This window comes from Protopterus annectens, chromosome 2.part0, assembly GCF_019279795.1.
Source record: "Protopterus annectens isolate FY-2018-M chromosome 2.part0, PAN1.0, whole genome shotgun sequence".
Lineage (NCBI taxonomy): Eukaryota > Metazoa > Chordata > Ceratodontiformes > Protopteridae > Protopterus > Protopterus annectens.
This window is the reverse complement of record NC_056728.1, coordinates 120,244,996-120,270,109: the sequence shown is the minus strand read 5'-3', so window position 1 is coordinate 120,270,109 and position 25,114 is coordinate 120,244,996. Positions and strand designations below refer to the sequence as shown.

General features: G+C 40.9%; 1 protein-coding gene across 2 annotated transcripts in view; it reads right to left on the bottom strand.

The window, feature by feature from the left end:
- The window catches only part of TRDMT1 (tRNA aspartic acid methyltransferase 1), a 694,418-nt gene that overhangs the window by 298,205 nt on the left and 371,099 nt on the right, over nt 1-25,114 (bottom strand). For both annotated transcript variants that reach the window (XM_044060609.1, XM_044060610.1), the window contains exon 6: nt 9,720-9,803. In XM_044060609.1, the coding sequence (XP_043916544.1) occupies nt 9,720-9,803 (84 nt within the window). The remainder of the gene's footprint in view (nt 1-9,719; nt 9,804-25,114) is intronic.

Genomic DNA, 25,114 nt, shown 5'->3' with positions numbered 1-25,114 from the left:
TCCCGAGACATGCTCCTCAGCAATGGGTACCAATGTTGTCTTGGCCAGTCTGGAGCTATCAGAATGATCCTTGGACGTTCCTCTTTGATTTTCAAAAGCACCTTGTGCATCAAAGGAAGTGTTGGGAATGCGTATGCTGTCAGGTTTTTCCAACTGAAAGATAGGGAGTCCACCTTCCAAGCAAGTGGGTGGTACGTCCTTGTGCAGAATTTCTTTAGCTGGTGATTGAGTGGGGATGCAAATAAGTCTATTTGTGGTAATCCCCATTCTCTTGTGATGGCTTTGAAGATGTCCGGATGCAGCATCCATTCGTGGGCATCTGTGGTAGTTCTGCTTAATATGTCTGCTAGAATGTTTTCTTTTCCGGTACAAAATTGCTTGTAACTGAATGTTGTAGCTCAGAGCCATATCCCATAGGTCCAGTGCCAGCCGGCATAGAGGATATGAATGTGTGCCTCCCTGTTTGTTGATGTACCACATAACTGTGGTATTGTCTGTCCTTATCATCAACTGACCTTCTTGGAGAAATGGTCTGAATGACTGGATTGCCAATTTTACTGCCAGCATTTCCTTTAGATTTATGTGCAGGCAGCTGGTCTTGAGTCCATAAGCCTTGTATGCACTTGTCCAGCATGTGTGCCCCCAACCGAGGTCTGAGGCATCTGTCGTGATGGTTTGGCTTGGTTGACTGTTGCAGAAGGACAATCCTGTGTTTGATTGACAGGCCTGAGCCCACCATAGGAACTCTTGCTTCAGGCATGGGATTATTGGAATTTTGGTTTCTAGGCTGTGCTTGTGTTGGGACCACAAATTCTTTAGGTACCACTGTAGCTTTCTCATATGCAGTCTGGCATGAGGGACCAGAATTATGCAGGATGCCATGAAGCCTAGGGCTTGCAGTACTTTTCTTGCAGTTAGATGGTTCTGCTTTGTTAATGCCAAGAAGTAGAGAGGAAGTTGCTCTTTCTTTTCTGCAGTTAGGAATGCCATTTGTTTTGATGTGTCCAGCTCTGCACCCAGAAAAGTTATTCTTTGGGATGGAATCAGCCTTGACTTTTTTATATTGACTGTATATCCCAGGGCTTGCAGCAGGTAAATGACTCTTTGTAAGTCTTCTGTTAGCTTGCTTTTGTTGTCCGCTTGTATCAGGCAGTCATCCAGGTAGGGATAAATTTGGATCCCCTGAAGTCTGCAATGAGCAATTACTGATGCCAGGCATTTCGTGAACACTCTGGGCGCAGTAGATAAGCCAAAGGGCAATGCTGAGAATTGATAATGCTCTGATCTTGCAAGAAATCTGAGGTATCTTCTGCAAATTGGTCGTATGGGGATGTGCAGGTATGCCTCCTTGAGATCTAGAGTTACCAGCCAAGACTCCTTGCCCAGCATGGGAAGAAGCTGCTGTAGGGTCAGCATTTTGAATTTTGGAACAATGAGGAATGTGTTTAAAGCGGACAGGTCGAGAATAGGCCTCCACTTGCTCTCTTTTCTTGGTACCAGGAAGAGTCTGGAGTAAAATCCCTTTCCTTGTTCCATCGATGGTACCTTTTCCACAGCTCTCATTCTTAATAATTGAGATATTTGCTTTAGAGCTTCTGCCCTTTGAGTAGGTGGTAGGTTTGGCATTCCTCTCTTTCCTGGTAGAGTATGGAAATGGAACCTGTAACCTTGGTCTATAGTTTGCAAAATCCATTTTTCCCTTGTGATGCAATGCCAGTTCTTTGAAAATAAGGTTAGCTTTCCGCCTAAGGGTGCTTCCAGTTGTTCCCTGGTAGGTGGTGCCACAGCCAAGTCACTGTGACTGTGTTGTTGTAGTGGTGGTGGCTGCGTCCGTGCCTCGCTGGTTGTTACTTTGCCACTGGCGTCCCCTGTAGGCACCCCTGGATTGGTTTCTGCCTCTTGAACGCCTATTCCTGCCTCTCTGTGCCTTAGAGGAGTCCGGAAAGGACCAATTCTTGGAGGGCCAGTTCCTGCTAAACCTTGGAGGTTGAACCTGTAAGAAATCTTTCACTGTTTGTACAGATTTCGCCTTCTCTTCCATCTTTTTTAGTACCTGCTGTGCAGGGGAACCAAATAAATTGACTTTGTCCATGGGTGCATCCAAAAGCTTTGATTTGACATGGTCTGGAAATGCCTGCTCTTTCAACCATGCATGTCTCCTGATAACTGTGCCAGTCATGGCTGATCTAAAGGAAGCCTCCAGTGCATCATAGCCACATTTTAAAGAATGGTTACTAACCTGCTGTATGTTATGTACCATTTCCTGAACATATTTTTATCTAAAGATTCTTCAGAGGACAGCTTTTTAGTTAACTGGTCAAGCATAAACTCTTGATATTGAATCATATGAAATTGGCAGTTCAAAGCTCTAGCTGACAAAGTAGCAGAGGTGTAAACTTTTTTACCCCATCTCTCTAAGGATCTGGATTCCCTTTCAGAGGGGAGGGGGTTTTTAGTAGATGTGGTTGCTACAGCTTTAGGGCCCTGGGAGATAGTCTCTGGATCTGCAAAAGGAGCCTTGTATAAATGGTGATGAGTGTCCGGGACCCTGTAGAACCTATCGGGCTTAGCAGGGGCCGGAGGTAATGAATCAGGAGCAGTGCAAGCATCATTAAATGCATCATCTACAACAGAAAGAACTGGAGGTATAGCTAAAGGCCTATGCTGTGGCAAATGTAAAAAGGTTCTAAGCCTTTTTCTGGAGTCTGAGAAATCTTGGCCCTGCCACTGAAATTGTTCCCTCATAGCATGCAAGGTTTCCCCAAAGGAAAATTCCTCAGGTGGAGAGGCTGAAGGAATGGACTCTTCAGCATCAGAGTCTTCGTAAGGGGAATAAGGAGCCTCAGGAGGGTCTGTAGTCATCAGAGGAATCATCTGTGGATACTGGCTCAGGGGGCTCTGCTCTAGGCCTCTTTTCTGGAGGTGGATGAGAGGTCCTGTCTGGATGAGGCTGGGATCCACGAATTAAAGAAATGAGATCCTCAGCCAAAGAAAGCATATGGGAACTGGTGCTGGGCCTGTGAGAGGGGGGTTTGACAGGCACCGTTTTTGAAGCTTTGGCTGCTTTAGCCCTGGCAAAGGCCTTAATAGACATGGCTGCAGGAGGCCTAGCAGCTCCACGTGCAGGGGTTGAAATATCCAAGGGAATAGTGTCTGATAATTCCTGAGAAACCGCAACAGAAGGTTGGATTTCAGAAGCCAATTCCACCAGGCTAGAAGAGGCCTCGGTAGAAGGCATGATTTCGGCTGGGGGAAGAACCGCTTGCTCGGTTTCAGCCAAAACCGAGACACTCGTGGTTGGCTTAACCGCGGTTTCGGCCGAAACCGTGGACCGCGAGTGTCGGTCCTTTTCCCTGCGTTTTTTGGTAATTTGTGAAGTCGGAGGGTCCGACGGCATGTTATAAGCAAAATCAGAGCCGAAAAACTGTTCTGCAAATTCCGACCGACGTCTAAGCGTCCGTCGGTTAAAAGAAGCACAGGCTAGACAAGCTGCTACGTCGTGGTCTGGGCCTAAACAAGGTAAGCAGTAAGAGTGGAAATCTTTATGAGGTATTTGTTTCCCACAAGTTAAACAGTTATTCACTTTTTCTGACATCGGCTGAGGCAAGAAAGAGTCCCCAACGGGTACTTAGCTTTTAGAAGTCTTGAAGTAGTATTCGGTAGTAGTAATCTCTGGTTCTGACCGACCGGCACTTGCGAACAGCTTCTGCTTGGCCACGCGGCAAGAAAGACTGAGGAAAATGGCGTCGGCTGATGCCTTTATACCCGAAAAACTGCAGCTATGACGTCGGGTGAAGTGCGACACCAGCCGAAGCCAGACCCAGACTTTGGAATCCGGCCGACCGAAGAGCTGCCTGACGACAGGACTACCCATTTGTAAGGACTGCAGATGCATCCTTGAAGGACATCCCTCTCCACCACTTCGAAGGCCGAGGAAGAGCGGACCTCCTTAGCGCCCAGTAAGGACGCCGCCCTCCCGGGATCCAAAGCGGGGACCGGAGCCGAAGCCTGGGTAGCCTGAGGTCCGATGGAACAGATCGGATCCGAAAAGGTCGGAGCCGAAGAATGCATTCCCTCGGGTCTGACTCCCTGTCCATGGCTCCGAGAGTCATTTGGATCCGAACAAGTTGGATCCGAGGAACTCAAGGTAACAGCCGGAGTTGAGGTTGGAGGAACCATTGGCAACCAAGCTACCAGCTCCGAAAAACCTCAGATCCAGGAGCCCCGAAGCCGAAGCAAGGATCGGGGAAGGAGAGATGGAGCAGAAAAGAGGTATGGAGGTCCCCCCCTCCAGAGGGAGAGGGGCCTGGCAAGACTCCAATCTGAATTTGGGTCTGAATGAATCTCCACATCATCCTGTACATGTCCATGTCCGATAGGCTCCAAGTCGACCTGGAAGAGACCACAGACTCGGATCTGGCTTTTCTGCTCAATGGGGAGGAAGGCCTTGGGACCGAATGTTCCAACGGCTCCAGTGAGAAACGAGGAGACCGGAGCCATGGAAAAACAGGCCTCATGGTCTTAGAAGGGGGACTAAGAAAGAGCTCCCTATCTGGGGATCTCTTGCGATGTCTGTCCTTTCTCTTTTCCCTATCCTCTCTGCGCCTTTCTTTATCTTTTTCCTTGTCAGCCACGCTGACTGTAGATTTGTCTTTAGAAGACCCATCACCAGAAGAAGAGGGAGGTTGAGTCCCTGTCTGGGTGGGAGGTAGAACACTAGAGACCGAGGCCGAGGCAGATTCCAGCATGGCAGCAGGGAGAAGGCCTTTGGCAACTAACTTGGCCTTCTGATCCCTAAGGGCCCTCGGATTTAAACCAGAACAGATAGCACACTGAGTGGACAAATGTGCCACTCCCAAGCAAATCACACACACAGAGTGTGACCATCAGCCGGGGAGAGCTTATGGCCACACTGTGTACATTTTTTAAAAACAGGCTTTGGCTGATCAGCCATATTCCTGTACCCAAAAGTACAAACACTACCTACCAGAAAATCCACACTCAAACACAGGTAGGGAAGGGCAGGCCTAACTACTACTCGCTGCAAAACTTTTTTTTTTTTTGACACCGACAACAAGCGAGACACTAAACAAGGGGAGGAAGGGAAAACATTCACTCAAACACACACTAGATACAAGAAATAATACCACTTACTATCCCCTGAGCTCAGAGCAAAGGAGACCACGATGCACACTACTGGTGAGGCAAATGAGATCTGAGGGAAGATAGGCGATGGTAGGGCATTATGGGTAAGGGAAGGAGCTCGGAGCTTGGAGCAGATGCTAGAAAAAAAGTTGCCGGCTCGCATCCAATACGGATCCGTATACCCACAGGTTGCAGATAAAATGAAGTTAACTACTTCAGATCAAGGGATTCAGTAGGGGAAGGAAAGAAGAGATGAACTAGTAAGCCCTAAAAGAATTCAAGGTGTGGGAGGAGCTAAACGAAGGAACAAAGGCAGGTGTGCTCGTTTTTAATCTCCAGAAAGTATTTGACACAGTTACATGGGGAAACCTGTGGGGAGTGCTAGAAATATGAAACATGGGGGACAAACTTATAAGAGGGATAAAGGCAATGTGCAGGATCCCAGAAAGTCAGATAACAACACGCCTGTTTGCCTGTGGAAGAACAGAGAAGAACCAGACAAGGGTGGCCACTGTCACAATGTCTGTTCACACTAGCGACAGAGGAACTAGCTCAGGAAATCAGGAAGGAGCCGACACAGCTAAAAGAAGCAGGGTGGATAGAATCACAATGTCTAATCTTCATGTAGCATGCTGTTATCAGATGACACAGATGTAGCAACATAGACAGCACTGATGGTATTCCCAAAGTTTGGAAAGGCATCAAAGCTATGGCTCAACAATAAGAAAATAAGTAATGACCACAACAGAACAAGGGAAAGGTAAGGGAGGTGGAAATATGCAAGAAGCAGAATTTCCAAAGTACCTGGTAGTCCTTGTGGGGAGCACAGTCTCAGAAACAAAACAAAAAAACCTACAGGAAACAAGGATTAAAATTAATGTAATTATGTAGATTGCAGGGGCAAGATATACCTCTGGCTGGAAGAATAATGGTGTGGTCAGTAGTAATGTGCACACTAATAAATTTGCCAGTGGACCCAATGGCTGAAAGATTAATAAAAATGCAGCATGATATAGAACAACTAAGATCAAGCAGGAAAAAATTGGGTAGAGAGTCTCGAAATACTCTCATAGTCTACCATATACAATATGGTTAGATAAAATGCAAAGAAAGAAAAGATGACAACCACAAAGGACGTCTCCAACAAGCTAAGTAGGAAGGACACAATGGCAAGATGAAGGAGGCAATGAAAAAGTGGGGAAACCTAATGTTGGACACACAAGAGAAGAAGTACATTTAGGAACGTCAAAGGGAAAAAAGGCAGATGGGAGGTTGCAAATATGTTGGGGAGGAAACAGGCTCAATAAAGGGAAGGAAAGGCGGACATAAAGTATTTTAAGACCTTGTAAGATATGTCCAGGAAATATAGAATTTCAGTGAGTGTTGGACACAGAGAATTCTATCAGAGAAGTGGTTGGAAATTAAAAAAAGAGAGAGTAAACATGAATAAGAATGAGAAAGGGAAAGGAACAGCATGGGGAATATGTGAGAGAGAGAAAAAAAAAAGACAAAAGATATAAGACAAAAGACCAGAGAGGCAACTTTGACAGGAATGGATACAGGAAGGGGCATAGAATAGGGATGGGAGACAATCCAAGAAGAATGAAAAGGAAAATAAGAGTAGTGAAGGAGATGCACCAGGTACACAAACAGAGCACCAGTCATTGGCAAGGATTCACAGATGGTACTTCACACCACAAAGACTGGTTATGGAAGCAAAGAATTAAAACTCTAAATGCTGGAATATGAGGAAAAAAAAGGTATGGTGCATGTGTTCTAGGGATCTACCTGGGCACAGATCATCTGGCAGAAGGCCTTAGCCTTCTGGCAGGAAATCTTTAACAGCAAACCAGAAAACTGATGGGAATTTTGCAAGAGGGGATTATGAATGGATGGAGAGAGACAGAGAAACAGAGAAAATAAAGTCATAAAGATGCTTGGAATTATGATAGTGTGTGTAATGGCACAAAACTGGAAAAAAGATGGGAAGATAAGGATGGGAAACACCAAAAAATGATTCCTGGATGTGGCAAGAAGATACATAAAGCAATGCAAGATGAGAAAAGGGGGAGAAAATTCAACAGAACGATGAATGGAAGCAGTTGAACACCACACAGGAAGGGAGGGTGCAGAGAGGAAAGGAAACAGAACAGTAATAAACAGTGAATTGCTAATGTAAATTGTAATGTGCATGGGGATTGCAGAGTATGGAAATATGACAGTGAAAAACAGAGATTATAAAAAGTGCTCTACCTAAAATTAAAAATTCCACGAACATTATGTGCATTTTCCAAAATTAAGACCAAATTTAGGTTTAATATATTATTTACAAGAAAAATGAAAAATTAGCATCCCTGCACCTACTTTTCCATACTTTGCATAAACTAGTAAGAATTTCTTGTTTGGGAGGTTTACACAGTTTTCCTCAAGTCACAGGTAATGTAAAACAATGATCATTGCTATTACTTCTATACTTGTAATGCAGTACGCTTCTTTTAGCACTTTGGGAATTCACTACAATACCCATTACCATCTTCAGTAATTTCTTTCACCAGTAGTCATGAGCACATGATTTGTACTGCAAGAACATTTTTCTCAGTGCAGTCATTATGCATACCTTCAGTCCAGCAATTTTCTGTGCACTTCTTCTGGTAAACAACCATGAGTCATTCCAGAACACTTTATTGAAATATTCAGCAGTACTTCCATTTGACCACAGGTTTCATGGAATTCTTCCAAACCTGGTTTAAAAACAGCTTCCTGTTTCACTTAACACAGGGCAGCCTCAGAGAGTAAAGTATTGCTCCTTGCTTTGGGGTAAGGCAAATGGAAGCTTCTGACTCTGTTTAACACTCAAATTAGAATAAGAATTCACTCAATTATTTTATTTATTTATTTTTTTGGGGGGGTCTCCCCATCCCATTTCAATATCTACACGTCTTTAGAATATGCCATTCTGAAGTTAACCCTTATCAATCTCACAGAAACTGAAAAAAACATTTCCCTTCCTTTTCACTGTTTTTACACTCTTATCTGAAATTACATTTTGTCAAAAAAGTAGCAATGCCTCAATACCACAATACCACACACTCAATTCTCCCCAATATATATATATATATATATATATATATATATATATATGCACACACACACACACACACACATATTTATACAGTAGAGTCGATTATCCAAACTAATTGGGACCTAGGGTAGTTTGGATAATCAAACATATATTGAACCAGATACAAAACTTCTAAAATTGTGTTTTTTCTGCACACAGGGAATACACTTTTCAACCATTTAGCAATTCCAGTGGATAATAAAGAATATTTTTCAAACATGAGCGGGCTACAAGCTCAAAAAACACGCACAAGCGAATATGTATAATGTTTACATATTCAGACTTTATGATTTTGGAAGGTTGAATTCGGATAAATGAGGTTTTGGATAATCGACATTCATATCTTTGACTCTGTACTGTATATGTGGTTGTGGTAATGTACAGCGGATTGTAGAGCTCTCCTTCTACAATTGGGGAAGCTTAATTCATAAGGTAACACTTTCAGGAAGCAATGTTGGAACACAAAATATTGTAGTTTGTTATATTTTTAACAAAATTTAAATGCAAAAAAAGTGCTTTTTAAGTAAAGTATAAGCTCAAGTCCAACTCCAGTTGTCTGGACATTCCATTAAACCTACACTAAAAGGCTATCTTTAATGCCTGAAATGAAAATCCTTTCTGAGCATAAGCAAGCCTGCATGAACAAAACATGAAACAGTTTCTCATACAACACAGATTTTCTAACAAAATATTTTGCTCTTCCAAGTATCAGTCTAATTAAATGAATTTTTCTTACTCTTAGCATTATTCATCCAAATTCCAGGTCTCCTCTTTCAGTAACCTAGGATATTTATAAAGAAAAACAGAGCAATTCTCCCATTCGTAAATCATAAATATTCTTAGTGCCGCAATTCTCTCCCACATAAGAATTCCTGTAAGTTGTATTCAGTTCTTCAGCTGACGCTTTCTGTCTTATATCACAAGCGTTAATATACTTTCTAGCCTTTATCTCACACTCTAAGACAGGTCAGCATCTCTCCATCGCTTACTCTCTAAGACTCCCCCTCTCAACCCATCATCTTTCTACTTTTATCCCTCCCTTTTTACTGAAAGGAGGGCATGGCTTCCCTCTTTTGGGGGTGTCTGTGTGGTATCCTCCTTCAAGAATATCTCAGCAATGTAGATCTGTCTTGGGGGGGGGGGTAAAATACACATGTGTGTATGTACAGACATATACGTATACATATGTCTGTGTCTGTGTGTATACGGTGTTTTTGTTTAGTTGTGGTGCATAATATTCACACAGATAAACACAGAAATACGTGTGTGTGTGTATGTACTACACACACACACACACACACATATGCACACTGTGTATGGGACAGAGATAAACTGTATATTATCAAAGCTATATGCTGTAATTTCAGTATATAAATAACACTACTATGATTCAGCCCACAGGGAATGTTCAAGGTGCGATAGAATTTTTGCAAGAAGCTATCATTTCACTTACCTGTGTGGTAACTTGAAAACAAAGTGGTTCCAGCTTATGTTTAGCAATGAGAAAATAGCGCAGTCTTGAATTTGGAATTCCTATCTGGTAAGCAAAAAAAAGTATGAATCACTTCATGCCATAATAATGTTTAAATATAAACAATGTCTATAAACAACATTTTGTTACATGTGCAAAACAAAATGGAAATGGTTTCTTGCACCAGAGCTGCCTTAATGGAGGTAGCACCCTACATGTTTTTGGCCTGATCTGTGGTGCCCAAGAAATCAATGCCTTTATGTCATAACAGTAGTACAGATGGGATTTGCATCCCAGTACCACCACTTAAATATGTGATGATCCAGTGGATGAATGGGGTTTGAGTCCACCACTGCCATTTAAAATGACACAGACTGATAGCATCACTGCCTCCAATATGAAGAAAAGGTCCTAGCTGGCATCTGAGGGATGGTCTCTCAAAGCACACCACTGGCACCCTGCATATTAAAATAAAAGAAAATGTACACAGTCAAGTAACAAAAATACAAGCTGGTCCCAAGAGAATAAAATACATGTGCTCTTCTTTCCTGGGTATGAGCTTTCGACATCTATCTTTGTGAAGAATGATGCTTGCCAGTGCCTCTTACCCATGGTATCTGCTTTTCAAACAATTTATTTACACACACACACACACACACACACACACACACACACACACACACACACACACACACAAAATTCCCAGGAAAGGCGGGCAGAATTCTGCAGGTCCCCAGATTTCTTCATGGTACAGTAGTACTACCTCCACCCTGGAATGGCCTCTGAACTCCAGTTACCTTCTGCGCTTGATTAAATCAAGTATTAAATTATACACATTAATATTTTCACTGGTTGTAGGCCCAAATGATCTAGCTAAGAGGAGATGGGGGCCCCAATGCATTATCCTACAGTAGTAAATTATTACCACTCACTCAGATAATGGCTAGCAATACTACATACGTAATAAAAAGATCAGTCAAAAGGGTTTACAAGTTGAAAAATAAACGCTACTTAAACAATAAGGGGAACAGCGCAATTACAGATTAAATATGCAGAAGAATACAAAAAAAGCACAAGGAAAAGCAAAATAACTGTTTTACCGATATGAATGTTTAAAGAAAACCCCTTGCCTGGGCTAGCTACGTAAATCTAACTACCTCTAGCTTAAAGACTACTGAATCCTTACTGCTATAAGTTCAGAGAAGGTAACAAATATAAACTGCAAGTAGCTAACTTACTGGGAAGTGGTCACCTCAATATATTCCAAGCAAAGACAAGACAGAACAAAATCCAATCTCAAATATTTATACATTCGGATTCCACTGTTTTGTTCCCCAGAAAACATTACATTAACTTATTTTAATAGTTTGTTTTTCCACAGTAAAAGTAACTAAGTTGGTTCCTTCACCTATAAAGGGCAGTGGCTTAATTATGTCATATCAAAAACACTGGAGACTACCAATATACATGATCTCTTATCTGTCTGTATATCTTAATGTGTGTATTTTTTTCACAGTTCTAGTCAGCTATATTTCTGAAGTACATGGTAGATATGTTTTAAGACCTGCACAGGAGATGCAAAATGTTATATCTTACATTTCAAGCACTACTTTTGTGCAATTCTCTCTCTTTCACCTCTGTTTACATTGTCAGGAGAAAAGGTCACTATGTTACATACATTTTACACACCAAATGCATTATTAGAAGTAAATAAGAAAGTGAAAGAGTGTGAGAGAAAAAATACATACCAGTTTTTGTTAGCCTGGCATCAGCCCTGGCACCACATTCACAACTTAGGAATCAGCTCTTTTGAGTATCCTGCTGCAGTAATGATTTGGAGAAAATAATAACTAGTGGAACACCTGTGAGTTCAATATAAGGGGCAATTCCTTTCAAATGTTGACATATGTGACACTGCATAAGGTCTTCACAGGAAAGCATGCCTTCTTGTTGATGGCATACATATATACACAAAAGGTAAAACAAAATGATATTTGAAGCAGATAGGTATCATTTGGTCCCACCTCTTAAAATTCTGGATGGGCTACAGATCCTTGTTAATCAACAGCGTACTCCTAAATTCTGCTATTTTTAATGACATCTCTTCTTTAGGATGGCTGCTACTAACATCCACCATCATTTCACAGAATACATCATTTCTCATATCCCCCCCTAAACCTTCAATCTTTTTAGTCATTTTTCACCCCACCCACTAACCACAAGCATGGGGGGGGTTACCATGCAGGCAAATAATGGGCTTTACTTTAGCTCCTAGCCACCAGTGTCCTCACTGCTGCTGTGTCTCATGCTTCTGCTGGACTTGAGGAATGGCAGATCGAGACTGGCACTGGGCACTACATAACCCAGCTATGGCTTTGGCTTCTACTGAAGTGGGGTTTCCAGTGGCAGGTCTGCACACTTCCACACATACCACATAGTGGCTATAATATAATCATTACCTGGCATTTCCTAATACCTGGCAGACCCACAGCTGCACGAAGCATTCTCACAGCAACTGCTAGCAGCCATCAATGCAATACATTCAGAAGACTCCAACCCCATGGTAGATGAGCTGGTGTCACAACATCAAAACTGGCTCTTTCGATGTTTGGATCTCTGAGTGAACCCAGGCAATCTGGGTCACAGTCAGGGACTTCATTTCCCTGTATTATGGAGCCATTTTCAGCCTGTTGTTTTTGTTTATCTTCACTTAAAACACTGTACTTCTCTGATAAACAAATAAATACTAATCTAGTGAATTCTTCCAGCTGCATGTATAATTGTACATCAAGCACTTGGAAATTCATTATGAAATTAATAATAAGTGAATGCTTTGAGCAACATTTATTGGACCCTTTATTGTTGACATTTTTCCAAAGGACTATCCTTAAACTACTACTTTTGATCACTATCTGCAAATGCCTGTATCTCCCAAACATTTTAATGAGAATTATATACATTGTTACAAACATAATTACTTAATCCAAACAGACTGTGCTCCTGACCACAAAGGCAAAAGGAATAGGTTCATAGGTAGATACTGGGCTATCTGCCCGAAGGCATATATTAGCCCAGCCAAGTTGTGCGGTATTCACCACCCCATTGGTTAGTTCCCTAGGCCCTTGATCTAGCAGATAGTACCTTTGCCCCTATCTAGTAAAGCTGTTGGTATGATCCCTGGTATGAACTTTCTGTTACCCATCCACTCGTCAAGGTTCCTCTTGAAGAGTGATAGTGAGGGGCTCTGTCTTATGTAGATCGGGACCTTGTTCCATAGCAAGGAAAATCTTTGCGAAGGGAATCTATCCCTCCAGCATGTTCTATTCATTGTTGTGCTGAGGTTTATATCCCTAGAGCGTGTAGCTCGAGTGGATTTGGTTTTGCTAAGATGGAGCATGTTCAACAGTTCTGGGTTGGACATGGTTCTGTATGTTAGACAGAGATCGCCTCTGAGAAGGTGGTATGCAACAGAGAAAAGCCTTCGTTTTTTCAATCGTGCTGCATAGGGCAACTGTTTGAGGCCAGTAATCCTCTTAGTGAGGTACCTCTGTGGTCTCTCCAGCTGCTGGAGATGCCTAGCCAGGTACATTCCAATTGGTGCATTCTACTCAATAATGGGTCTGATGAGGGAAGAGTAGAGGGGCACCACTACATCCTTAGATCTTGATGCAAACCCTTTTGTGATCAGATGGGTCACATAGAAGTAAATAACTAACTTTACCCTGGATTTTAATGAAAAGAAATTTTCATGTTAGTGTTAAACTACAATTATTTAAAGGATACAAATACCATTTTTATACAAAAATATAAAAAATGTTGTTGTACAGGGCAAAAGATTACAAGTACTTATGTTTGTGATCACATTTATATTTGTTACTATAAATGGACTTGATAGCAACAGTTTTTACTTAACTTGATTACATACTAAGGATAGATGGGCATTACACATCTCCCTCTTTTTACACGTCATTTTCACTTTACTGTTCTTCTACCCCATCAGTGTTTCACCCAAATATATTATCAGTTTTATCTTCAACTTTTTATACATCAGTTTTATTTTCCAGGTGAGGTCCACTTCTTTTCTTTTTCTTCGATGCCTTTTTTCTATATGCACATACTTGCACTTATAAGAATCTTCATGGCAAAACACATCAACGGTTAGCCTTACAAGGCTCACAACAGGACTAATAGCAATTAAGTAAAGCATGCAACAGAATTTTATATATGTACATATCTCAAGAAAGGTAAAATGTATACATTCCCAGAACATATTTTTAAAACGAAAAAAAATATCACTTTTTTTCCTGAGGAGTACTCTTTCTGTTCTGACTTCATAAGAACAAACTAATGATTTAAAGGTACTTACTTATTACCGCAACCACATTTTCCCGGCAGCTGCAAGTACACTTTTTTGCATACTTTATCGTCAGCATCTATCATGTTCCAAAGTGTGATATCTGGAGATGTAGTCTAGCATTTCACTGAGGGTCTCTGTCTTTAGCTTGACAAGTTTACTTGGTACTGATATCACCTATCAGGTAATAGGGCTACCACTATGGCAAGCACTGACCATGGTCTGGACATGAACTAAATAACATGCTGCTTAAAATGACTGTTTTCCCAAAAAAACACAAAAAAAAAAAACACGTTACTAACTATGTGTGGTACTGAAAATAATTGCGGAAACTCTTGGGAGCAATAACAGCCAAACGAGAAAACGTAACAAAGTGTGGTTGCATAACAGCCAACTGAGAAAGCATAACAAAGCGTGTTTGAGATAATACTGTGTAAAAAAAAAAAAAAGTATTCTGCCTCATGTTTAGAGCTAAAATATTGCTGGTGTGCTGCAATAAAACTGGACAAGATAACAAGATGCTATGAAGTTAGAATAGTTCCAAGCAGAAATAGCTATTAAGTGCTGTTCCACATATTTCTTTGACTTTTTTGTAAATGGGCAATGTGGCAGAAAGAACGTCTGTGTCTTAAGAGATATAAATAACTCTAAAACAATAGGCAGTAGGGTAATGTGAGCATGAAAGTTATTCAACATATTGTTATTTATACAACAGGTGATATTTAACATGGAAATATGCTCAAGTTGTTCTGCAAACAGGCTGAAATATCCCCAAAATGTGTGTTGGAGTTGTGTTGTGCCTTACTGTTTCAATAAACCTTTTGGTGGAGTGTTGGAGTTGTGTTGTGCCTTACTGTTTCGATAAACCTTTTGGTGGAACTTCGTGTCCTCGTGGAGTGGTATTTATATCCCCAAAATGTCTTTTTCTTGTTAACAACAGACATGAGCAACTCCAAAAGTAGAAGCAGAGAGGAATATATTTAGTGCGCAGCAGAATACAAAACGAATAGTTTTTTATATACAAGTGACTTTAAGAATTTGCTTTATTAAGAAAAAAATCACTTTGGAACATGATAGATGCCGGCAAAAAAGCATGCAAAAAGGCGTACTTGCAGCTGTCGCGAAAATGTGGTTGCGATAATACGTAAGTACCGATTTAAATATATACTGAAATTATTAGATTCAAAAATGTCATATGCCCATGCTTCACAAGTCAATGTATGTTAAGCATTATAAGCAGGTCGATGATCCTAACCTGCTTATTATGTGTTCTCGACATGACTGCCAAGTAGTTCACTTCAATTTTTTGTAGTGCATTGAGCTTTATCTGCTCCATATACAAACTGAGACTATTTACTAGGATGTTACATTTAATAATACACTTTAATGAATCTTAGATGGCAAAAGATACACACAAAGGCTTTAAAGTATCCACTTTTAAGGTAAAACATTTATTCAATCCGTCCTTGAATCCCATAATTTAAGTCTTTGAGAAAGTGTGTGAGTAAGACATAAACAAACTAGTAAAAACTAAGCAATGTACAACACAACCTTACTCACAATGAAAAGAAAGTTTTGAATTCAATATTGTGTGATAAAACTACAAGGTCATGAAATTCAATAAAGGGGGGTGTATGGTCAATTTTGACACCTTGAGCTATTCTAGTGTTGTGCGGGAGATCCATCACAATAGTGGAACATATTCTCAGGTGTAAAGGAATGAAGTATATATAGCACTAACAAAAATTAATTTACAACTAGAGGTATTCCTTATGGAAGAAAGGATATCATCTATTATTTTTAACTTTTTGAAGAATTCTAATCTCGTGATTCCTAAAATTTTTGGCATTCCAAAAATACATAAGGATATTCTGGTTCTAAAACTTACCCAGTAGCAGTGTTTATTGACCCCAACTTGAAGCCAATTTTTGTCTGACAAACACAGATGATCAAGAACTACAGGGTTTTTAGGGAGATTAAAGAGAGATTTATGGGATAAAAATGTAAGTGTTCTTATTATAGCTTTTGTTGACCTTTTCAGCAGTATCCCTAAAAAAGAATTAAAATTAATCTGTGAGGGCTTTCTTATGTTGTGATTTCCTTAATTCAAAAAAAATATTTATGGGTTGTGTTTTTACTGTACTGGACAAAAATTACATGTACGTTAAGGGTGAAATCTTTAAGCAAAAGAAAGGGGGTGATGGGGTTGCTTTCCACCCCCCCAATGCTAGTTTGTTTTTATTCTCCTGGGAAGGTTCATTTATTTTTAACTTAGATTATTACAAATTTTGTAAACTAGATCTTAATTTTTTGGAAGATATTTTCGTTTTATGGAGTGGGCCTGATAAACTGGTACAGGCTTTTACTGATTATTTACACAGTAGAACTCAGTTTTTAAAGTTTACTTTCAATTTTAGTACGCAATCTGTGAATTATTTGGACTCTACAATAAAACATGCTGAAAATGGTTTTATGTCTACTATATACAGAAAATCGATGTACAGAAATGAACATTTACATTGGCCTAGTTTCCATCCATTTAGCTACAAGAAAGGCCTAATTAAAGGACAAAGTATCAAGGTAGCCTGCATGACATCAAAAAAGGATGATATGTTGGCAGAAACAAATAAAGTTAAAGGTATGTTTTTGGAGAGAGTGTACCCAGAAGCCCTATTCGAATCAATCACTGCTTCCTGATATTGGGGTGACAAATATAAACCCCTACTGGGTGTAGATTTAACTACAGAGATGGATACTTCTAAACAGGTAATAAAAGATAAGTATATTAAATTGGAAAGAGCATTTGTTATCCAGTGCAAAGATTGTGCTAAAGATATTAAAAATATTGAGAAAAATTGGATGATTAAGAGAGCCAGTGACTTGATGTTTACTATTGTGGGTGAAAAAACAAGTTTTGTTTACAAAACAGCCCGCAATTTCAGAGGTTTATTTGAAAACAACAACTATGGATATGTGAGTCGTGATCAATCAAATTTCAGAATGGGGATGAGAAAAATGTGGCTACTGTAAGCAATGTCCAAACATTGTTGAGGGTAGTGTAATACATTTGGATAATATATTTAATACTACACTAAAGGTGAAAAGTGGAAACAGTTTAACATCCGGTGTGGTTTACATGGCTAAATTGTTCAGTATGCCTGCGACTGTACACAGGGAAATCTGAACGACCTTCGAGAATGAGAATTTATGACCACAATTATAATAAAATAAAGGAGAATCATAATAGTGCATTATACAAGCACACTTTAAGCTGCCAATCTTTTGAAAAATTTAAGTTTGGTATTACAGAAAAGGTTCAAATTAACCCATGAGAGAAGAATTTAGAATACACTGAACTCCAATCACAACTTAGATTAAATGCCAGCACCCAACCACCCCGGTTTTGAATGAGTCCATTAAACCAGTTTTTAAGTTGACAGCAGTAAAACTGTGATAGTGTTTACATAACATATGACTTCTTATAACATCAAAAGTTTTCCACCAAAGAATTTAGTACTTATTTACTATTTACTAATTACTAATTACATGTATATATGAATTTGTATGCAAAATTGAGATTTTAGTTACTACATACACAAATACTTTGCAGTAAGTAGTTTTAGATGAAATATGTATATGAAATGAAAAGCTTTTTCTTATATGGGATGCTTTCTCAGACTACCATTATTGATACATAAAATACAGATTAGGTGGATTTATTTTTGAATACAAAGCAGAATATGGTCTTAAAATACTGGAGTCACAAAATTAGCAAATGTATGTTGGTCGGCTGTTAATAAGGGTCAATGTTATGAAGCACACTTTTAATGTTCTGAGTTTTCACTGTTTTGGGATTTAGATGTTTTGGTCTCAATGTTATAAAATGTCAATGTTATGAAGTAGACCCATTAACAGATGGTCTGTAATGTTTAGTCATTTAGGTTATAAGAGGAAGTGGTGATTTTAGACCTTATGAAGTTGGGATGAACTGCGGTGGTTCATAGGTTCATAGGTTCATACTAGGCTATCTGCCCGAGGGCATTTACAAGCCTAGCCCATCGTTTTGTGGCTTACGCCACCCCTTTAGTATGGGGAACTATACCCATTATTTTGCTGTGCCTCTGTCGAGCAGTGACACTGAGGTAATCCCTGGGGTATATCTGCGATCTCCCATCCATTGGTCAAGATTTCTCTTGAACAAGGCCAGCGAGGTGCTCTGCCTCACATGTACTGGGATTTTGTTCCACAGCATAGGGAGTCTTTGGGTGATGAATCTATCCCTCCAGCACGTCCTATTAATAGCCGTGTCGAGGTTTAAGTCTCCGCCCTTGTGGCTCTGATGGATCTAGATTTTTGAGGTGAAGCATATTCATCAAATCTGGGTTTGACATGGCCTTGTATGTTAGGCAAAGGTCACCTCTGAGCAAGCGGTGCGACTGAATAGAGCTGGAGTTCTTTCAGTCGGGCAGCATAGGATAGATTTTTGAGACCCTTTATCCTTTTGGTGAGGAACTTTTGTGGCCTCTCCAGCTGCTGCAAGTGTCGGGTCAGATACATTCGAATGGGGCATTGTACTCAATCATTGGTCTGATGAGTGATGAGTAAAGGGAGACCATGACCTCCCTTGATCTAGATGAGAATCCCTTCATGATAAGGTGGGCAATGTAGAAGGTCTTCCTAACTACTTTAGCTACATGGGTGTCGAATGACAGACTACTATCAACCTGGGTCCCCAGGTCCCTGATAACTTCTTCTGTGCTCAGTGGATTGCTACCTATTTGGTAGCTAGGGGTAACCTTGTTTTTCCCGAAGGGTATGACTATGCATTTTTTGGCATTTAACTTTAGGCCGTGGCTCTGGCACCAGTTATCCGTTTCTGTGAGACCCTTCTGAAGGATATCTGTGTCAGATGTGTTTTCTACTATGGCCCAGTTTGCAGTCATCTGCAAACTTTGTCAGCCATAACCCTCCTGTGTTTGCTTGTACTTGAAAAGTAGATGCCAAACAAGAGTGGGCCCAGGACTGAGCCCTGTGGGACACCACTTGTGACAGGCTTTGAGTCTGACATGGCGCCAGCAACTCTGACCCTGTGGGTTCTGTCACTCAGCCAGTTTGCAACCCATCTTGTGATGTATGGGTTAACATTTAAGCTGATGAGTTTTTCAATGATACCCGAGTGGGGTATTGTATCGAAGGCCTTAGCCAGATCGAGGTAGGCTGTATGGACTGCCTTTCCTCATCAATGGCTTTGGTGACTGTTTGAAAAAGTCAACCAAGTTTAAAAGGCATGATCTGCCTTTGACAAAGCCAAACTGGGTTGGATCCAAAGTCTGCAAATTCCCTATGTCTTTATTTATGAGGTCCATTATGATCCTCTCCATGGCTTTGCAGATAAGGCTTGTCAAGCTAATGGGCCAGTAATTTCCAGGGTCGGTGGAGGCACCACCTTTGTGAAGTGGGACCACAGTTGCAGTGCGCCACTCCCTGGGTACGTATCCAGAGGTAAGACTTTGATTAAACAGCTGTCCTAGCTGTGGGTTTAATTCCTCATTGAGTTTGTGGAGCACACAGCCGGGGACACCATCAGGTCCCATGGATGCTGTGTTTTTTGCTTTGGAGAGAGCAGTTCTCACTTGGGCGCTGGAGATGTTTGGGGGCTGCAATCGTTTGGTATAGATATCTCTCCTTTTGGAGGAGGGGAGAAGTTTGCACTGAACCTGTCAGCCAGTATGTTGGCAATGTCTGTAGGATCAGTAATCTTCACATCATTTTGAACTAGTTCTGAGCATATCTGGGAGTTTCCTCCTAGGTTTCTAACATAGCTAAAGAAGGCCTTATGATTGTCTTTTGAGTCTTTAGCTATTTTTCTCTCGAAATTTGCTTTGGATGATTTTATGAGAGCTCTTAGTTTTTTACTTATAGTGATCAAGGGTGTCTTACCTTTTAAGGATTTTGCTCTATCTCGTAGTAGCTTCCTCCTTTTGTTGTAGTTTGTTTATGGCTGGGGTCCACCAGACTGGACGCTTGCCTTTGGTACAAAGAGTCTTTGTTTTGCTTGGGATTGCCTTATCCATGCAGTCCTGCAGGTGCTGGTAGAAGGCATTTGTAAGTGATTCAGTGGCTTGAGTACTGTTTTCCGCCGGCTCGGGGGCCTTAAAGGAGATCACACTAGTCTTTAGAAGTGTGAAGTCGGCTTTTGAGAAGTTCTTTACTGTGGTCTTTTTTAGTTCCGGTGGGGTGGGATGAGGACCTCCAGCGAGATTAGTTTGTGATCTGATCTCACCAGTGAGGGTATACTTCAGGTGTTGAACATTGTGCTCCCATGTTCGTGATGATGAGATCAAGTATGTTATCTCCTCTTGTGGGAATGGTGACTAGTTGTTCCATGGCATTTGAGTTTATGAATTCCAGGAACTTTTGGGCTAGGGTGTTTGGGCTTGAGTAGTGTTCCCAGTCTATATTTGGGTAATTGAAGTCACCTAGTATGATGGTGTTTGGTGATACATTTATCCCTCTAGTGTTTTCAGGAAGGCCATGTGAGGTTCCTGAGTTTGTGAGGGTGGCCTGTAACATGCTACAATTTGCAGAGCAGTCTTGCCTGCGGTTAATTGCACCTGGATGGTCTCCGATGCATCATGCGTTGCCACCAGTCTTGAGGTGTGGGTGTCCTTGATGAATATGGATACCCCCCCTCCTTTCTTGGTATTTTCCTGATTTTGGGGCCGGAACGCATGATATGAGGTAAAACCTGATAGCGCTGGGGTGCTCTCAGGAGCCTTGAACCAGGTTTCTGTTACAGCACAGACATCGATGTTCTCCATACTGAGAAGGGCCTCGAGTGCGTGCATTTTGAGATTTAGACTTCTGGCATTGAGCAGCATTACCCTTAGTTTTTTCCTTTTTGTGTTCTAGGGTGGTAGGTTTAGAATTTGAGCCTTGCCTAAAAAGGCACTATGGGGTGGCAAGAGCCTTTGCCAATATCCGGAATCCCAGGGTGACAGGTGCAAGCCGTCCCTTGCGAAGCAGCGTGGCTTGTCCAGCATGTCATCCCAGGCAGACAGATACTGGATCCCCTTTGAATGACACCAGTGTTTAAGCCAATTGTTAAAGCTGATCATCTTATCTCTGTATTGTGGCATCATTCTTGGTGAAGGTAGGATACTGCTCAAGGTCAGGGTCATACCTGCCTGGGCTACATAATCAGAGAGCTCCTCAATGTCTCTTTTCATGTAGTCCAAGGAGGTACATCTCAGGTCCTTTACACCAGCGTGGACAATGACTGAGTCATATTTGTACCTGCTGTTGAGAGACCTGAGTGCTTGCGTTATGTGGCGGATTCTAGCGCCCGACAGACAGCTTACTGTGACCTTCTCCTTACTCAGTCTGGTGAGCGGGACGTCAGTGTGTCTGACTATGGAGTCACCAATGACTAGTGTGTCTGGCATTGTGTTTGGCCTTAAGGGCTGTGACTGTTTGACACTCTGACTGTGAGGTCTATGTGTTGCAGGTGTTGTGTTCTGAGGTGGTGGTTGTTTGGGTGTCTGCTTTGGTGGCCTCTGCTGTTTTGGTAGATTTTTGATCAGAGCCTCCGAGTATGTCTTTGTGTGTTTATGTGTATGATTTGAGGTTGTAATGGTACTATGTGAGACTGGGTCTATAGTGTGTGTGGTAACCTTCTCCTCCTGACTGATCTTGCCAGTCCTATGTTGAGAGAGCTCAGCCTCCAGTTTGGCCGTATAGTTGCATCTCTCGCATGTATTTGTGTTTTGTGGGAGGAGGAGAGGGTTGTCTGTGTACATGAGGCAATTGTAACATTGCCTCAATATTCCCAGGTTCACCAGCTGAGCAAGAGAGGACACTAGCAACTGATCCCTCGACATGCTAGAAGGATAGACAAAAAACTTTAAAAAAGATTCCGGGGATGTGGGTGACCGAGAAATGGGGGTTGCCTTTTGGGGTGCTATCTATAAGAGTGCCGTATCAAGGTAATAAGTACTGTAGGAGCAAGTGCTAGGTTTAACAGATAGAGAATAGTCTACTTAGAGTCAAGTAGAGATGATCTTTTTAGTTATAAGATACGCTGATTAGATCAGTAGTATAGGTCGAGGAAGGTAGTTTCAAGGGAAAATTTGAAGAGTGGACTTTAGGTAGCCCGAATAGTTTAAACCTGCTTAACCGGCGCTGCCCTAGTGTGCAACGGTAGCAACTCCGCGCTAAATCGGGCTAAATCGCGCTAATGCGCGCTAAAGCGTGCTTTATAGCAGGGGGCTGGAAAAGACAGGAAATGACCCAAAATGGCCAATAAACTACAAGTTACTGCCTTAAACCACTCCTCTGAGGACAAACAGGCAGCTCAGTACTCCCTACTCCCACTAGTGAGTAAAGAAACTACCCCTTGACCAAACAAGGAAAATGGAGAAAACAGGAACCAAGACAAAGCCCAGGGATCAGCAAAATCTGGTCTCTGGAACACTAGTTAGGAAAGTATGGAAAGGAAGGATATTTTTTTTTGTTTTTTTTTTACAGGAAAGCAGAAAACACAATAAATGCTATGATTTTCGATTAAATGCTATCAAAAGCTAGTACACTTGAGTGTATTAGCCTGTAGTTTAACTTTTAGGCAAACTTAAACTAGCAAGTGCAGTAAACAGTTTTAGCTTATAAACACAGAAAAACAGTGCAAACTTTGATAAAATAAGCAGAAACAGTAGTCGAAAGGCACAAAAAGTCGAAAAAGCCAAGAAAAATACTTAAAATCTGGAAAGGTAGTCTTTTCTGGTCTCTGCTGCTAGAGGAACACTGCTGGCCACCACGAGGAGCTGTGCTGAGTTCTCAATAGCTGGAAAAGCCCGCCAAAGCGTGCTTTATAGCAGGGGCTGGAAAAGACAGGAAATGACCCAAAATGGCCAATAAACTACAAGTTACTGCCTTAAACCACTCCTCTGAGGACAAACAGGCAGCTCAGTACTCCCTACTCCCACTAGTGAGTAAAGAAACTACCCCTTGACCAAACAAGGAAAATGGAGAAAACAGGAACCAAGACAAAGCCCAGGGATCAGCAAAATCTGGTCTCTGGAACACTAGTTAGGAAAGTATGGAAAGCAAGGATATTTTTTTTTTTTTTTTTTTTTTTTTTTTGGTGGTGCTGCGGTAGCGTTGTCGCCTCACAGTTAGACGTTGCCCGTTTGATTCTCAGTTAGAGCATCTTCTGTGTGGCGACATGCCTGAATGGGCGTTCCTTTGTTGAAGGCTGTGCGTTAGGCCCGGCAAGCCAACACGTAAAACTCTACTGCCAATCATTAGTGGACCGGAGTTCCGCTGTGGTGACCCCTAACCAGGAAAAGCCGATAGACACAAATGAAGTTGGGATGAAAGTGGTTGTTTTAATTTTACTTGTTGGTCAAATGTTGTTCCTGGCCTCTCCTTTCTTTTTTGTAGTTCTTGATTTAGTTTGCATAAATATGCTTCTTACTTTGGTACTAGTTACAGAAAAAAAGCACCAAGTGTTTTGCCAGGTTTCATAGCCATAAAGCACTTAGCGAGCACTGTCAGAAAGGCAGTAACACATCCTCCTCGTTTTAACTCTGCAGCTATTATTTATTGTTCAGTACTGAAATGTTTAACTGCCTAGTGTGATACCTAATCTTAACAACTAAAGCAAGGGATGCTTAACATTTGTTAAGATCAGGTATTGCACTATATATAGACTATATAACTGATTTAAGTTTTTCCGGATATTAAAGCTCTGTGCACTACATTAGATCTAAACCACAAATGACTGAATCACATTTGACTGAAAACTGTTAGCTTACAGAAAATGACTGTTGGGTTGGGAATACAGCAAATTAGTATTCATTATTATTTCCTTTCTAAAGCACATCATTAAATCATATCTCCATGACTAGAAGTTTGTGTATGTGTGTCAGCAGTGATTCAGTGCGCGAAGAGTACGCTCTTTTCTCTGTAGTTGTGCGATGGTGGCGTTAGTTTATTTAAATCAGAGAAATAAGGGGGACTTGCCCCCTGCAAAAAAAGTATTTGAAACTGTATTAAGTGTATGAAATGAGCTTTCAATAAAATGAATCACTGTTTTTTTTTTTAAGATGAAATGTGCTTTAGATCAAATGAACCAATATATATATTAAAAACAGACCCCAAAAATGGCTACTTACAAATTCTCCTCATAATCAATAATACAGGACTATATCTCTGAAACCATTTAAAATACACCAGCAAATTTTCTCAGAATAAATTGCCATGATCCTCAAATACAGAATGACTTGGGGATTCCAAGTATTTAATTTAACAGACTTCACTGCACTAAATTGATTTACTTTGGGTGTGGGGGTGCACAACATAAATCCTATGACAAGAAAAAGTCCATAGTGTGGAACGATATTTTTATTAATCCTGTTGTTATGGCACCTCAGGAAATATGTATCCTGGATATGTACTACAATCCTTACACTAAACATAAGTCATATACTTACCTGAAATGGACACCAACTATGACGCAGCAACACAAAACCAAAAAGTAAAATGCTTCTGAAACTCTACATTTGTTACCTATATAACTGTTCATGTCTGTTCCTATTATTTCCTTTTCAGACTTATTTAAATGATTCAGAAACCGACAACAGGATACTCGGGTACACAGTATATGTTAGAACAGCATTCTGCTCTTAAGGAGATCATTACAGCTCATTAAGGAATATGACATTAGCAGATTGTACACCTCAGCGCACAGAGTTTTGGTGATGTGCCAGTCACATAACATTGCTTTGCCTGGTAAAATACATAGGATTTAAGTTACTTACCTTAAATCAACTCCCCTAGCCCACCAAATTCTCTACAAACCCAACAAATATCTTATCAACCACTACACCAACAGCTGTCAGCTAAGGTCTGCCAACAAAGGACTGGTAAAAGTATCCAAACGTAGAGAGAACTCAGGTGATTCCCGTTAATCTTGTACTATTGCAAAAATGTAGAACTCTCTTTCCACTCGAAGTCACGTTACAGA